General features: G+C 33.7%; 1 protein-coding gene across 2 annotated transcripts in view; it reads left to right on the top strand.

Moving 5' to 3' along the window:
* ABCB7 (ATP binding cassette subfamily B member 7) overlaps positions 1-14,081 on the top strand; it is a 124,448-nt gene that overhangs the window by 85,099 nt on the left and 25,268 nt on the right. For both annotated transcript variants that reach the window (XM_016203900.2, XM_016203899.2), the window contains 9 exons: positions 4,614-4,746; positions 5,885-6,153; positions 6,789-6,877; positions 6,970-7,057; positions 8,056-8,230; positions 9,311-9,468; positions 10,035-10,198; positions 10,354-10,483; positions 13,435-13,606. In XM_016203900.2, coding sequence (XP_016059386.1) covers positions 4,614-4,746; positions 5,885-6,153; positions 6,789-6,877; positions 6,970-7,057; positions 8,056-8,230; positions 9,311-9,468; positions 10,035-10,198; positions 10,354-10,483; positions 13,435-13,606 — 1,378 coding nt within the window. The remainder of the gene's footprint in view (positions 1-4,613; positions 4,747-5,884; positions 6,154-6,788; positions 6,878-6,969; positions 7,058-8,055; positions 8,231-9,310; positions 9,469-10,034; positions 10,199-10,353; positions 10,484-13,434; positions 13,607-14,081) is intronic.

Genomic DNA, 14,081 nt, shown 5'->3' with positions numbered 1-14,081 from the left:
GCTTCTTTCATTAGACCTATCTGAGCTCCAAAGACAAACATAGGCTCAAAGAGAAAGTGTGGAAGATAATTCTTCAAGCAAATGGCATCCAGAGGAAAGCGGGTATTGCTGTACTATGTCAGACAAAGTAAATTTCAAAATATATAGAGCAATAAGAGAGAAAGATGGATATTTTATAATGATAAATGGGACAATTCATCAAAAAGATGTAACACTTATCAATATATATGTACCCACCCTGAGAGTACCAAAATGTATAAATCAACTAGTAACAAACCTAAAGGGAGAAATTGACAGAAATACAATTATAGTAGGGAACCTTAATAAATATCCCATTGACAGCTCTGGATAGATCATCCAAACAAAATCAATAAGGGAATATTGGCCTTACTCATTAGACTACTACATGGACACAATCAGTATTTATAAAACTTTCCACCCCAAGATGACAGAATATGCACTCTTCTGAAGTGCACAGGGAAAATTCTGAAGGGAATATACCATATGTTAGAGCACAAAACTAGTCTTAACAAATTTTAAAAGATTGAAATCATGCCAAGCATTTTTTCTGACCATAATGATATGAAACGGGAAATTAACTACATGAACACAACTGGAAAAGATACAAATATGTGGATATTTAACAACATGCTACTGAACAACTATTGGATCAAAGAAGAAATAAAAAGAAGAGATAAAGAGATACGTAAATACAAATGAAAATGAAAATACGACATACCAAAATTTTGAGATGCAGGAGAAGTAGTATTAAGAGGGATGTTACTAATTTTTATATTAATAGAGACATACCTTAAAGAGCTATGAAGAGAACAAATGAAGCCCAAAGGCATTAGAAGGAAGGAAATAATAAAAAATTAATGTGGAAATAAATGAAATAGAGAGCAAAAAGACAATAGAAAAATTAAGGAAACAAAGAGATGGTTTTTTTAAAAAGATAAAGAAAATTGACAAACCTCTGGCTATACTCACTAGTGAAAAAAGAGAAAAGAACTAAAATCAGAAAAGAAAGAGAAGTTGTGGACACCACAGAAAGATAAGATGACACCACAGAAATATAAGTTGATATCTTAGTTTTGGGTGTGATGAGTGATTTTTTTTAATTTTTATTGAAATCTGTTTGTTTTGTGTACTGTGTTATGAGACTATGAATTTTATTTAAATTTTCTGTTTAGCAAGCCTCCTGCGACACTGCTCCAAATAGTGATGGGCTGCTGCCCCATTACTGCAGGTAGAGATGAAAGTCCAGGTTCCATTGACTCTTAGGGGAGGGGACTGCTTATGACTGCTAGGTAATGTAGGAGTTCAGGCTCCTTATGTAGGATGCAAGACGAGCTATAAAATAGGAGAAGATATTTACAAATCACATATCCAGCAAAAGCCTATGTCTAGAATATACATAAAGAACTCTTAAAATTTCAACAGCAAAAAAAAAAATCCAGTTATCAAATGTGCAAAAGACATGAACAAATATTTCACCAAAGGTAAACGGTGGCAAATAAGCACATGAAAAGATGTTCAACATCCTTGCCGTTAGGGAAACACACAAATTTAAACCACAATGAGATACAATTTTACACCTATTGAAATGGTTTCAAATTTTAGAAATAATGATGATACCAAATATTGATGAGGATGCGGAGGAACTGGATCATTTATACTTTATTGTGGGATTGTAAAATGGTACAGCCACTCTGAAAGAGTATGGCGTTTTCTTAAAAAGTCAGTGTAGACTTAACATATGACTTAGCATTTGCATTCTTGGATGTTTATCTTAAATGAAAACTTATGACCATATGTATGAAAATGTCCATAACACCTTTATTTGTAATAGCACCAAACTAGAAACAACCAAAATGTCCTTCAGAGGTGAATGGCTGAAAAACATTTTACATGATGAGCTGTTGATACATGCATCATCTTCAGTGAACTTCAAGGACATGCTGAGTGAAAAGCCAATCTCAAAAGGTTGCATAATGTTATGATTTCATGTATATAATATTCTCAAAATCACTAAAATACAGAGATTATGAACAGATTGGTGGTTCCCAGAGGACAGGGACTGGGGTGAGGCAAGGGGAGATGGGAGTGAATATGAAAGAAGTAGTACCAGGGAGTTCGTTTGTGGTGAAGCGATAGTTCTGCATCTTTTTTTTTTTTTTTTTTTAATTTGTCTTTGTGGAAAGGATTACAAATGTCCCCTTTTTCCCCCATTGATCCCCTCCACCCTGCACCACTCCTCCCAGGCCTTCACCACACTATTGTCTGTGTCCATGGGTTATGCATATATGCATATAAGTTCTTAGGTTAATCTCTCCCACCCACCCACCCCTGCCTTCCCTCTGAGATTCATCAGTCTGTTCCATTGTCTCTGGAACTATTTTGTTCATTGGTTTATTTTGTTCATTAGGTTCCACATACGAATAAGATTGCGTGATACTTGTCTTTCTCTGACTGGCTTATTTCGCTTAGCATAATACTCTCCAGGTCCCACCATGTTGTCTCATAGTAAGGGATCCTTCTTTTTTTTACAGCTGCATAGTATTCCATGGTGTAAATGTCCGAGAAGATGGTTGTGGCCATGGATGTGAATATGAGATAACATTGTATAGAACCATATACATGACACAAACCACACACACTTACATGAATACACATTTTAAAATGGTGAAAACTGAGTTTTGTAATTTAATTAACAGTAAGGTGCCAACACAGTAAGGCTGTGAGTTATGAGAATTGTCTAACTGTCACTTTTTTTTCTCACTCAAGAGAGTATATTGAAATGCAAATGAGACGTGGCCTTATTACATGGAAAACCTGGAATCTGCTCAAATTTATCTAAATTACTTATATCATACTTTACAACTGTAGCTGTTTGAGAGCACCCATTTTAGGGTGCAAAAGTAGTAAAATATTATGGTCCCTGCCTTATATGCTATAGCATAATAGAAAAAAATCTGAATTTCAACCCAGACCTGGATTTTAATCCTAGCTCTGCTGCTTACCAGACCTGAGTTTTCTCAATTGTAGGGATAATACCCATTTCATAGAATCGTTTTCATTTAACTCTCATTCAACCATTTGTGAAAAGGTGCCTAGCACCATATCCAACTCACATAGCTGTTATTCACAAATGTTTGCCACAAAAAGTCACTGAGTTAGAGATGATAGTATATTTATGCATATGCACCTATAGACAAAGTGAATGATAAATATATAATAAAAATGATAAATATTGAGGTATAATCTACAAAAAGGAAGAGTTGGAAAATGGCAAGTGCCAAGTGGGCTGTGGTTTTCAGAGAAGGCATCAGATAGGAATGGGATTCAAAGTGGGTTTGAAGAATGGAGAGGTCTGGAGACCATTATAAGCAAAAGCAAGAGCCTGAGGTTATATGGTTATGTGGGAATCACAATTGAGAATTAACACTACTTGAAACCTGCTATTCTATTAGGTTATAATTTAGAAGTTAGAAATCTTTAAAAGCTTTAAGCAATTTATCCCATAGTGTTACATTGTTAAAAGTATCCCAATATCTGCTGTAAATTTTAATGATAATGCTTGGTTGCTGAGACACTTGTGTACCTTACTATGATTTACATAGCTCCTGTCAGTTGTAGGTAAACTCAGGCCTGTTAACAATAAAGTCTTTTATGTTTAACAAAGATGAAAGACATAATAATGGAACATTAACAGGAGCTGGGTTTTCCGCAGTTTTGTTAACCCTTATACAATTGTTTTCACATGTTTTTAATGTATATGAATTTAATTTCTTCAAAGAAAACTTTGGCGGTTTAACCAACTTCCTATTTCTAAATGATGGTGGTGGTTTTGATGCTATAACTTTGCATAGAAACGTGAGTGGTTGAATATTTACCTTTAATATATGAAAGCATTATATTACTAATTTTCATATATTGTGGGTATTCTCATGGAGAAATAAGTTAGTTTTTGAAAGTTTGTTATTCAGTGGGTTTTATTTCGTATGGTATTAGAAGAAAGGAATCTTTGTGGGGCAGATAGATCTCTCATTGTTATTCGTTCTTCCAATAGTGAATCAGCCACATGTAATAGTAATTTATTTGCTTTTGAGATCCTTTTTGCTATGTAATTTCAGTTTTACCATTATTTTGGTGAATGAATAGTTTTATATGCATTTATTGCATACCTGTTATATACAAAGCATTGTATTCAACATGGGTGGGACAGAAAGAGGAATATGATACAGACTATCAAGGATGTAGTAGGAAAGAAAAATATATACACAAATAACTGTAAGGCAGTTTGCCATAAGTGCCATGAGCTCTGTAGGATATCAGATAATAGAGAGAGCTTTTTTTGAGTGGATGATCAGGGATGGTTTCATGGAGGCACACAGCTTGTAAATGAATGTTAACATTTTGGTCATTGTGAGGTAGGAATCCTGAAATCACAGCTCTCCTAATGCCAAAGATTTTATCTTTATAAACTGGGAAAATCATTCCAATACTAGAAATGGTTAATATCTAAACATTCTTGTATTAATTTAAGGTAAATATTTATACTTTTATAAATAAATATATGTGATGGGTAATTGCTGCTTTTATGTTTTTAGGCCATGAATATTGTGGTTCCCTTCATGTTTAAATATGCTGTAGACAACCTCAACCAGATGTCAGGAAACATGCTGAACCTGAGTGATGCACCAAATACAGTTGCAACAATGGCAACGGCAGTTCTGATTGGCTGTATGTGTGATTCTTTAATCTGTCTATAAGTGTTGACTTTCTTCAAGACAGTTTCATCATATTTGAGCAGATGATGTTTTCACTACAAACACAATTTAGCATTTTTTAAAAATATATCTTTATTGATTTCAGAGAGAGGAAAGGAGAGGGAGAGAGAGATAGAAACATCAATGATGAGAGAGTCATTGATCGGCTGCCTCCTGCACACTCCTGACTGGGGTTCGAGCCCGCAACCTGAGCATGTGCCCTGACCGGGAATCGAACCCCGATTGCCTGGATCCTAGGTCGACCCTCAACCGCTGAGCCCTGCCCAGCCAGGCAGCATTTTGGATATTTATTGTTTTATGTGAGATTTTTTTGGATATGTGGTTTTTAAAAATTTTTGTATGATATCTTTCCAAAAATTCTGTTAATAATAGTTTCATTCCCCAAATTCTAGAAAAAATAATTTCATTCTCCGAATTCTAGGAAAAAATAATATGAAATGAGACATTAAAAATTTATTGCAACCACTTCTAATAATTAGTCTTCTTATAAGATACCTTTTCAGTAAGGCAAGTTATTTTCTTGATGTTTTTATTAGCTGTTAAATAGGAAATAGCTAAATAATGATTAATTAGTTAATGTGCATTAATGCTTTATTAAATTATATCCAATACTCATGATACAAATCTACAATTTGTAAAGAGAATATGATGCTTTGTGGCCCTTGCATTAGAAAAGACATAAGACTCAGGAGACTTGAATAGGGCCATACTTTAGTCAGTGTACTTGATTTTTCAGTATCTCAATTTTATCGTTTGTTATTTGGGGGTATTTAATTAGATACAAAAAACTGAACATATACTGTATATTTATGCACAATAAGGCCATATGTGCTGTTGTGTATTAAAAGTATCTAGTTGGAAAAAAATCAACACCTGGAACCTATAGGGAGAATAACATTGAAAGGGATCCATGGTGGTGGAAAGATTGGTACTCACTAAGCTAGGCTAGATGCTTTCTAAGTTTCTTTTAGTGTAGGTATTCAGTGGCATATTCATTCATTGTACAAATACTTTCTGAGCCTTTATCATTTTTACACTCCTATGATTCTAGTGTTTTTACACTCCATTTTTTCTTTTGAATATATCATTAGATGGTGTATCAAGAGCCGGAGCTGCCTTTTTTAATGAAGTTCGAAATGCAGTATTTGGCAAGGTAGCCCAAAATTCAATACGAAGAATAGCCAAAAATGTCTTTCTCCATCTTCACAACCTGGATCTGGCTTTCCACCTCAGCAGACAGACAGGAGCTTTATCGAAGGCTATTGACAGAGGGACAAGGGGTATCAGTTTTGTTTTGAGTGCTTTGGTATTTAATCTTCTTCCCATTATGTTTGAGGTCACTCTTGTCAGTGGTGTTTTGGTAAGTAAAACAGTTTTTATTACAAGCTTTTACATTCTCATTAGTAGCTATTTAGTACTTGAAACTATTGTGGTATGGTTTGAAAGCACAATTCCATGGTCCCAGAGGATTATGCAGTTCATTTGATTATTTACTACAAGTTTCAAGGGACTGTCCAAAATCTTTATTATGCTGTTATTTTAAAGAGCTGTTCAGTTCTAAATATTGATCAGTCATTTAGCTGGTGCTTGCAATTTTTATTAGCAGGGATTTTTTTTAATAGAACTTTAGACTGGTATACTCAGATTATCTGGGTTTCTAATTCACTATTCATAACATTTTAGACAGTTTCGCATTTTTAAATTATAATGTACGTGTGTGTGTGTGTAAATATATATATATTATTCTTCTTAAGGCTCTTTGCACTATTATTATCAACATTTGACAGTAGCATCAATGTGGCAAGTGCAACTTGGCTTTCTTCCCTTGTTACCTAAAGTAGATTTTCTAAGGTATTTGATTTCTTCCACAAATAATTATTCATTTATTCACCAACATATTTTTTTAAATCTTTTGACTAAGATTTGCTGTTGTATATTATAAACTATTTGACAAGAGCAATGACTATTTCTCTTTTCTTCTTTTGCCTTCTTCAGTATTACAGATGCGGTGCCCAGTTTGCATTGGTGACTCTTGGGACACTTGGTGCATATACAGTATTCACAGTTGCCATCACACGGTGGAGGTAAGGTATTCCCCAGAGGCCGGTCAAGGTTCAGAAATTAGTTATACGTCTTTAACAAACATTTCATACCCATGCAAATCTTTATCTTACAGAACTAGATTTAGAATAGAAATGAACAAAGCGGATAATGATGCAGGTAACGCTGCCATAGACTCGCTGCTGAATTATGAAACTGTGAAGGTACTATGTTTAATTATACTTGTCCTTGGCTTTTCATACTACACTAAGATTTGTCCTGCCATTTGATTTAATAGGTTCTATAAGTTAGAGCTTCGGATTCAGATAGTATCTATAGGTGTGATAGAACAATAGTACTTTGTTGTTTTTCTTTTATTTAGAAATTGTCCTTTATTTCCACCTCAATTTTTTTGTGACACCATCAGAAAGTGATAAGAATATGGTTAGCATTTTGATTCAGGATGAACACTAAGCTAATCAATTTAACCTGTAAGTTCTTGGCTCTCTATCCTTCGGAGTGCCTCACATAGTGCCTTCTTTCGCTTATTTGTTAATTTTTCCATTTAACAAATATTGAATGCCTCTTGTGTGCAAAGCATTATACTAAGTCCTATGATGGAGGAGGATGGTAAAAATTGGTTCAAAGCATTATACTAAGTGCCTTCTTTCGCTTATTTGTTAATTTTTCCATTTAACAAATATTATTGAATGCCTCTTGTGTGCAAAGCATTATACTAAGTCCTATGATGGAGGAGGATGGTAAAAATTGGTTCAAAGCATTATACTAAGTCCTATGATGGAGGAGGATGGTAAAAATGTTTAATCCTTACCCTCCCAGAATTTACTAATCTACTGAGAGAGTTAAAGTAAGTATGCAGGTGACTATACAAGAAGGCATAGTGCGGCGGGAGCAATGACAACTGTCAATTCATAGTTCCAGGGTATACAGGGAAGGCTTGTGAATGAAGAATGAAGTGCCATTGATGGCTTTTTAAGATATAGGTTTAATTAACTAGGCATTCAGTAAGTGTTTATGGAATGAATTTTATGGACTTTTCAAGAGTACCCATAGTCCAGTGTTTTGAAAGTCAGTTTTTTAAATGGAATGTGCACTACATAGTTTTTCCGTACATGAAGTCTGATAAAAAGGATAGTAATCACTTAAGAGAATAAAGTCTAATTATACTTGTATTTAGTTGCTATTTTTGTATATTTTGTAGTATTTTAATAATGAAAACTATGAAGCACAAAGATATGATGGATTTTTGAAGACATATGAGAATGCTTCATTGAAAAGTACCTCTACTCTGGCTATGCTGAACTTTGGCCAAAGTGCTATTTTCAGTGTTGGTTTAACAGCTATAATGGTGCTTGCCAGTCAGGGAATTGTGGCAGGTAATGGATCTTGTGGTTTTAACATTTACAGATGTTTTACTTAACCTTTATAAATAAAGATTAATTAATGTGTATATTAGTCTTAATTATAAAGCATATTCAGTAATGTGCTTTGACATACTTGGAGTACTTTCCTTTTTGTATCAGAATGTGTTTTCTTGATTGTATGGTAATGTTTTTTTACTTCTTTTGGTTTAACACTACAATTTTAGCTGGCTCTCTCATTGGTTGGAATTGCTGTTTATATATTTTGTGGGGCTACAGTCTGATTGTTTCAGGAGTAACATTTTTCAGCATCTAAATATTTCTGATTTCACTAATTGACCTGAAAAGTAGTGTAACTAGTGTTTAGTCCAAAGGACTAAAACTCAAGCAATCTTTTCTTTAGAATTACTAGTAATCTTTTAACCTTTCTAATAGTCTTTCATTTGAAAAATATTTCAAAAATAAATAATGTCTGTGCCTTCTATTTGTTACCTGCCCACTCAAGTTAGGATTCATTTATTCACTGTAACCTTAATACATGGTTTATCACTTTCAATCATGACATGCATTTGCTCCAATCTTTTAATATATACTCTTTTTTAAATTTCTTTTTTATATTAGAAAGAAACAGCTTAAGGAGAGATTTTTAGCCTTTAGTTTCTATCTTCACTTAAACCATTTTTGTGTGTGTATTATGTATAGTGTATGGATGGATTTTTCCCATTCTACTTAGTATATATCAAGTGCCCTGTATTCCTAAATTATGGAGTAAAGGATAAAGGGGGTCAGATATATGGTGACAGAAGGAGATTTGACTTTGGGCGTTGGACACAATGCCATATACAGATGGTATATCATAGAAATGTACACTTGAAACCTATGTAATTTTATTAACTAATGTCACCCCAATAAATTTAATTTAAAAAATGCTTTGAAATATTAAGTAGGCTAAGAGTTGCTCATTTTGTACATTTTTTATTTTGTACATTTTGAACTGTATTCCAGAGTCATAGACTATAAACTTCTCTACTTTAAACTGGAACAGTTCATAACATCTAAAATATTCTTTTTTTCTTCTGTCAACTACATATTAAGGTACCCTTACTGTTGGAGATCTAGTAATGGTGAATGGACTGCTTTTTCAGCTTTCATTACCCCTGAACTTTCTGGGAACTGTATATAGAGAAACTAGACAAGCACTCATAGACATGAACACGTTGTTTACGTTACTCAAGGTAGACACCCGAATTAAAGTAAGTAATTTATTTAGTACCTTTTTAAAAGCATGTGAGCTTTGTCCCATTAATAGGATTATTCTTACATGACCATGTTAGGAAACCAATTTTTTTTTTTTGCAGAAATTGAGACTATCATGTCTATTAACAGGTCTCTATAGCTTTTATTTCTATGTTTAGAAACCTTACAATGTTAGCAAAGAATATTATGCCTAAAAGCCAAATTTTGTTATCTTGAATTATTTGAAGTACTTACACTTGATTTACTTTTTATTATAATGATATACAATGTGTAATTGACTCTTCTCACATCCTTGACTTCCTTACTCCCCTGTCCAGCATCCCTCTACTTCTCCCACCCAAATTACTGAAAAATTAAAGTATCCAGGATTTTTTACCTTAGCAGTGAGAAGTGAAAAAACAAATCTTTAAAAGCATGCTTGGAAGTGGTCTAACTTTACTTATAAACCCCCTTCTTTCCATTATTTTCCTTTTTCTCTCTGAATTAAAAAATTATCTACATAGTTTTACTCTAGGCAGTATGTAAAATGACTGTTTTTTTTCTTTCTTCTCTTTTCTGCTAGGACAAAGTGATGGCATCTTCCCTTCAAATCACACCACAAACAGCTACAGTCGCCTTTGATAATGTGCATTTTGAATACATTGAGGGGCAGAAAGTTCTTAGTGGAATATCTTTTGAAGTCCCTGCAGGAAAGAAAGTAGCCATTGTAGGAGGTAGTGGGTCAGGGTGGGTAATTTAGTTATTTATAAAATTCTGCATCGATTAATGATTCCCGATGTAATATTTTTTCTTTATCAAAATAGAATGATTACTATGGTTTAAAACAGGGGTTCCCTAATACCGTTAGGAGCTAAATAACCTTTCCTTGTCTCCAATTTCAGGAAAAGCACAATAGTGAGGCTGCTGTTTCGCTTCTATGAGCCTCAAAAGGGTAACATTTACCTTGCTGGTCAAAATATACAAGATGTGAGTCTGGAGAGCCTTCGGAGGGCAGTGGGAGTAGTACCCCAGGTATTTAAATGAAAGAAGAAAACCACTTGGGGGAAGATTTATTGCGTTGGTGGCTCTTTTACTAGAATAATTTGAATTCAAGGAGTTGATATGTTCTAATTAGGAAACATTAGGCCCTATAGGTCAAATTCTGTTACTAAAAAGACTGAAAAAAAGTGAATCGAAAATCTGCATGATTGATAGATTTTTTAAGCCTTAGAAAGATAGCATAATATAGAGGAAAGAGCCAACACTGATATCAAGCAGAGCCTGATTCTAACCTCAGCTCTAACCCTCATAAATTCTGTGGTCTTGAGCCTCAGCTTCCTCGTCTGTAAAACAAGGATACTATTTCTCTTATAGGAGAGAATTATTATGGATTAGAGATAATATGTATAAAACACCAAGCACAGTGTCCATTACGTAATTGTTCCCTAAATGAAAATTACTGTAATTTTGAACAGTTTAGATATAGTAAATTTATAAAAATTACAAAGCAGTTTGGCTTCCAACTTCAAGTTTGTATGTCTTGTTCACCACGGTCCCCTCAGTACCAAGCACAGTTCCTGACCCATAGTAAGCATTTAACAAGTATTTGCTGAATGACTTTAGAGGGGGAAATAAATTCAGAGTAAGAATTTTGAAGACAAGGAGATAGCTTTATAGGATGTGAGATTTTCTTATGCTGAAAGCCAATAGAGAGACCTGGGAATTAGTTGCAGCCTAGAATCAGAATCAGATCTCTGGGAGAACTGTAGAGAAGGAATCGGACAGGGATGTGTAGCTTGCAAAAGGTCCCCAAGTGATCTGATACATTCCATTCTGCTCTCCCCTCCCTTTCATTGAGAATCCCAAATGTCAATGTGCATGAATCACCTAGGGAGATTATTGAAATTCCAGCTCTCTCTCACACACCTTAGTTGTCGTTTAAGATGGCAATGTGGGGCTGAGAAACCTGTGTTTTTTAATATGCCATCTATGGGATTCTGATACAGATGATCCATAGACTATATGTTGGAAAACACTGACCTAAACTGTATATCAAGTAAATTGAATTCTGGGCTGTGCCTACTTAGGGCTCATTGTCTTCATCCATATAATTATATATAACAGATTCTTGTTCTTTTGAAAAATAAAACATTTTATTCATTAAGGAAAATATATATGTGGTCAGTAAAGGAAAGTTTTTCATCCTCATTGGAGGCCTTAGCAATATAAATTAAATCAATCATGGGATGCCATTTTTTACTTGCCAGATTGTCAAGGATTTTAAAATTCATGACATCCAATTTGGGCCAGGCTGTGTAAAATGGCCAGTCTGTTGTTTTGCTGGTGAAAGTATACAGCTTTCCTGATGAGCAAATTGGCAATATGTATCAAGAGCCTGGAAAGTACTCTATCCTTTATTCCAGTAATTCTGCCCCTAGGAAATTTTTAGTAAGGAAATAGATGTGAACAGATTTTTATATGCAAGGATATTCATTACAGCAGTATTTATAATAGAAGAAGTTAGAAACAATATAAATGTCTAACAGTAAGTAGATGGTTAAATTATCATAGTATCAAATGTCATATGTAAATACCATGTTTTTAAAGAATATTGAGTCTTGGCAAAATACTCAGATACGAAGTTTTTGAAAAAGAGGATGCCAAAACAAAACATCATATCCCAGTTTTTTAATATTAAATGAATACATGTCAATAGAAAAAAAAGATAGGAGAAACATTTTGGTTAATAGTAGTTATTGCTGGATGGTAGGATTATAGATTATTTAATTAATTTTTATTTTACCTCATTTTTTGTATTTTCAGAGTTTCCAGTTCGCATTTCTTTGTTAACTTTTTTCTGAGTATAAAATATTTAAAAATAAGTATTTTCTCTTTATAGGACTTTACGTTCATTGGGTTTAAGTACCAACTCAATAATAGAATATTCTACATTAGTAGGAATATAAATGATTAAAATATTATTTAAATAGTATCTGAAATTTTGGGGTTGATTATGATGTTTAAGAAGTTTTAATTGAGTATCTTGGTTAATTTGAACTAATGGAGTAATTTTATTTCATCTTACTAACTATTGCCTTCCAATCATTTGGAGACTAAAGGGAAGTGGGAAACAGATGTTCAAATTAAATTGGGTTTAGTTTGCTATGTCAGAATAAGTTGAAATAGCAAATGAACATTTGCAGTGAACTTTCTCCAAAAAATACCTAAAATACATAAATTTTTTGTTTTCTGTGTTTTAAGTTCAATTTAAAAGCTTCAAGAAACATATGAAGGCATATTCTGCCTCAGTAGTATTAGGGAAATGCTAATTTAAACAAAAAGCACATTTTACCTCTAAAGTAGCAACAACTAAAACTTACTAATATCCAGGATTGCTGAGCATTTGGAGACTTGGCAAGACTCATACTCTGTTGGTTGGAATTTATACTTGTCAGCACTTTAAGACAGTCAGGCAATACTATCAATGAACAAACATATGATTACCTTTTAACTCAGTCTACCTATAGGAATCCTTCTTACAGAAATACATGGGTGCACAAAGTCACATATACAATGATATTTTATTTCAACATTCTTTGTAGTAACAAAAATTTGGAAATGACATTAATGTCCATCAATAGAGGAATGGATAAATAAATCATGATGTATCCTTAGTATTATACAACTGTTAAAAAGAATGAAGTAGGTTTGTGTTACTGATATATACAATCTCTAGGATATGTTAAAAACGCAATTTGCAAAATAATAAAAGGGTGTATATTTAGACGTATAAATGCATTGGAAAAAGTCTGATGCATAACAAATTGTTCATGGTGATTATCTCTGAGAAGGGGAATGAGCTTGTAGGGATGAGGGAGGTGATAAAGGGGGTTATTATGTTTTACTCCTTATGCCTTTATATCTTTACTATTGTTTTAATAATCTTTATGATGAACATAAATGTGTGTGTGTATCTGCTCCAGGATGCTGTCCTCTTCCATAATACCATTTACTACAACCTGTTATATGGAAACATCAGTGCTTCACCTGAGGATGTGTATGCAGTGGCAAAATTAGCTGGACTCCATGATGCAATTCTCCGAATGCCACATGGATATGACACCCAAGTAGGGGAACGAGGGCTCAAGCTTTCAGGTAATCAAAGATTTTAGATCTGCCCCACCACCACACTTGGATACTCCCTTCAAACTTTGATTTGTCAGAGCCATCTTCTAGAAAATATAGTGACAGAATTCAAACGTAATGCTTATCCAAGTGCTTTAGACAAGGTCCCCAACCTCCTATCCATCACTGTAAACAATCTAATATGCTAGAAGTAAGTTCTCTTTTGCAGCTGCAAATTTAAGTGCTTAGTAGTAAGTTATGGATATATGCTCAAATCAGTATTAACTTATTATCCATATTCTTAATATTAAAAGAAAGCCAAGATCATTATTCTCCTGGGAAAGTAGTAAGAGTAGAGAGAAGTAATTTGATAGTTACTAGAGTATCTCATCATAATTTCCTAGATTATTATGTGATGTTTTCAATACTTTAGACTTCCTTGCACAAGATATACTTAACTGCTGTACTTTCTTATTTTGTAACTTTTCAGTTACAGTTGACATGC

The sequence above is a fragment of the Miniopterus natalensis genome, chromosome X (genome assembly GCF_054644295.1).
Source record: "Miniopterus natalensis isolate mMinNat1 chromosome X, mMinNat1.hap1, whole genome shotgun sequence".
NCBI lineage: Eukaryota > Metazoa > Chordata > Mammalia > Chiroptera > Miniopteridae > Miniopterus > Miniopterus natalensis.
Note: the sequence above shows the minus strand (reverse complement) of the source record. Positions and strands in the feature narration are given on the sequence as shown.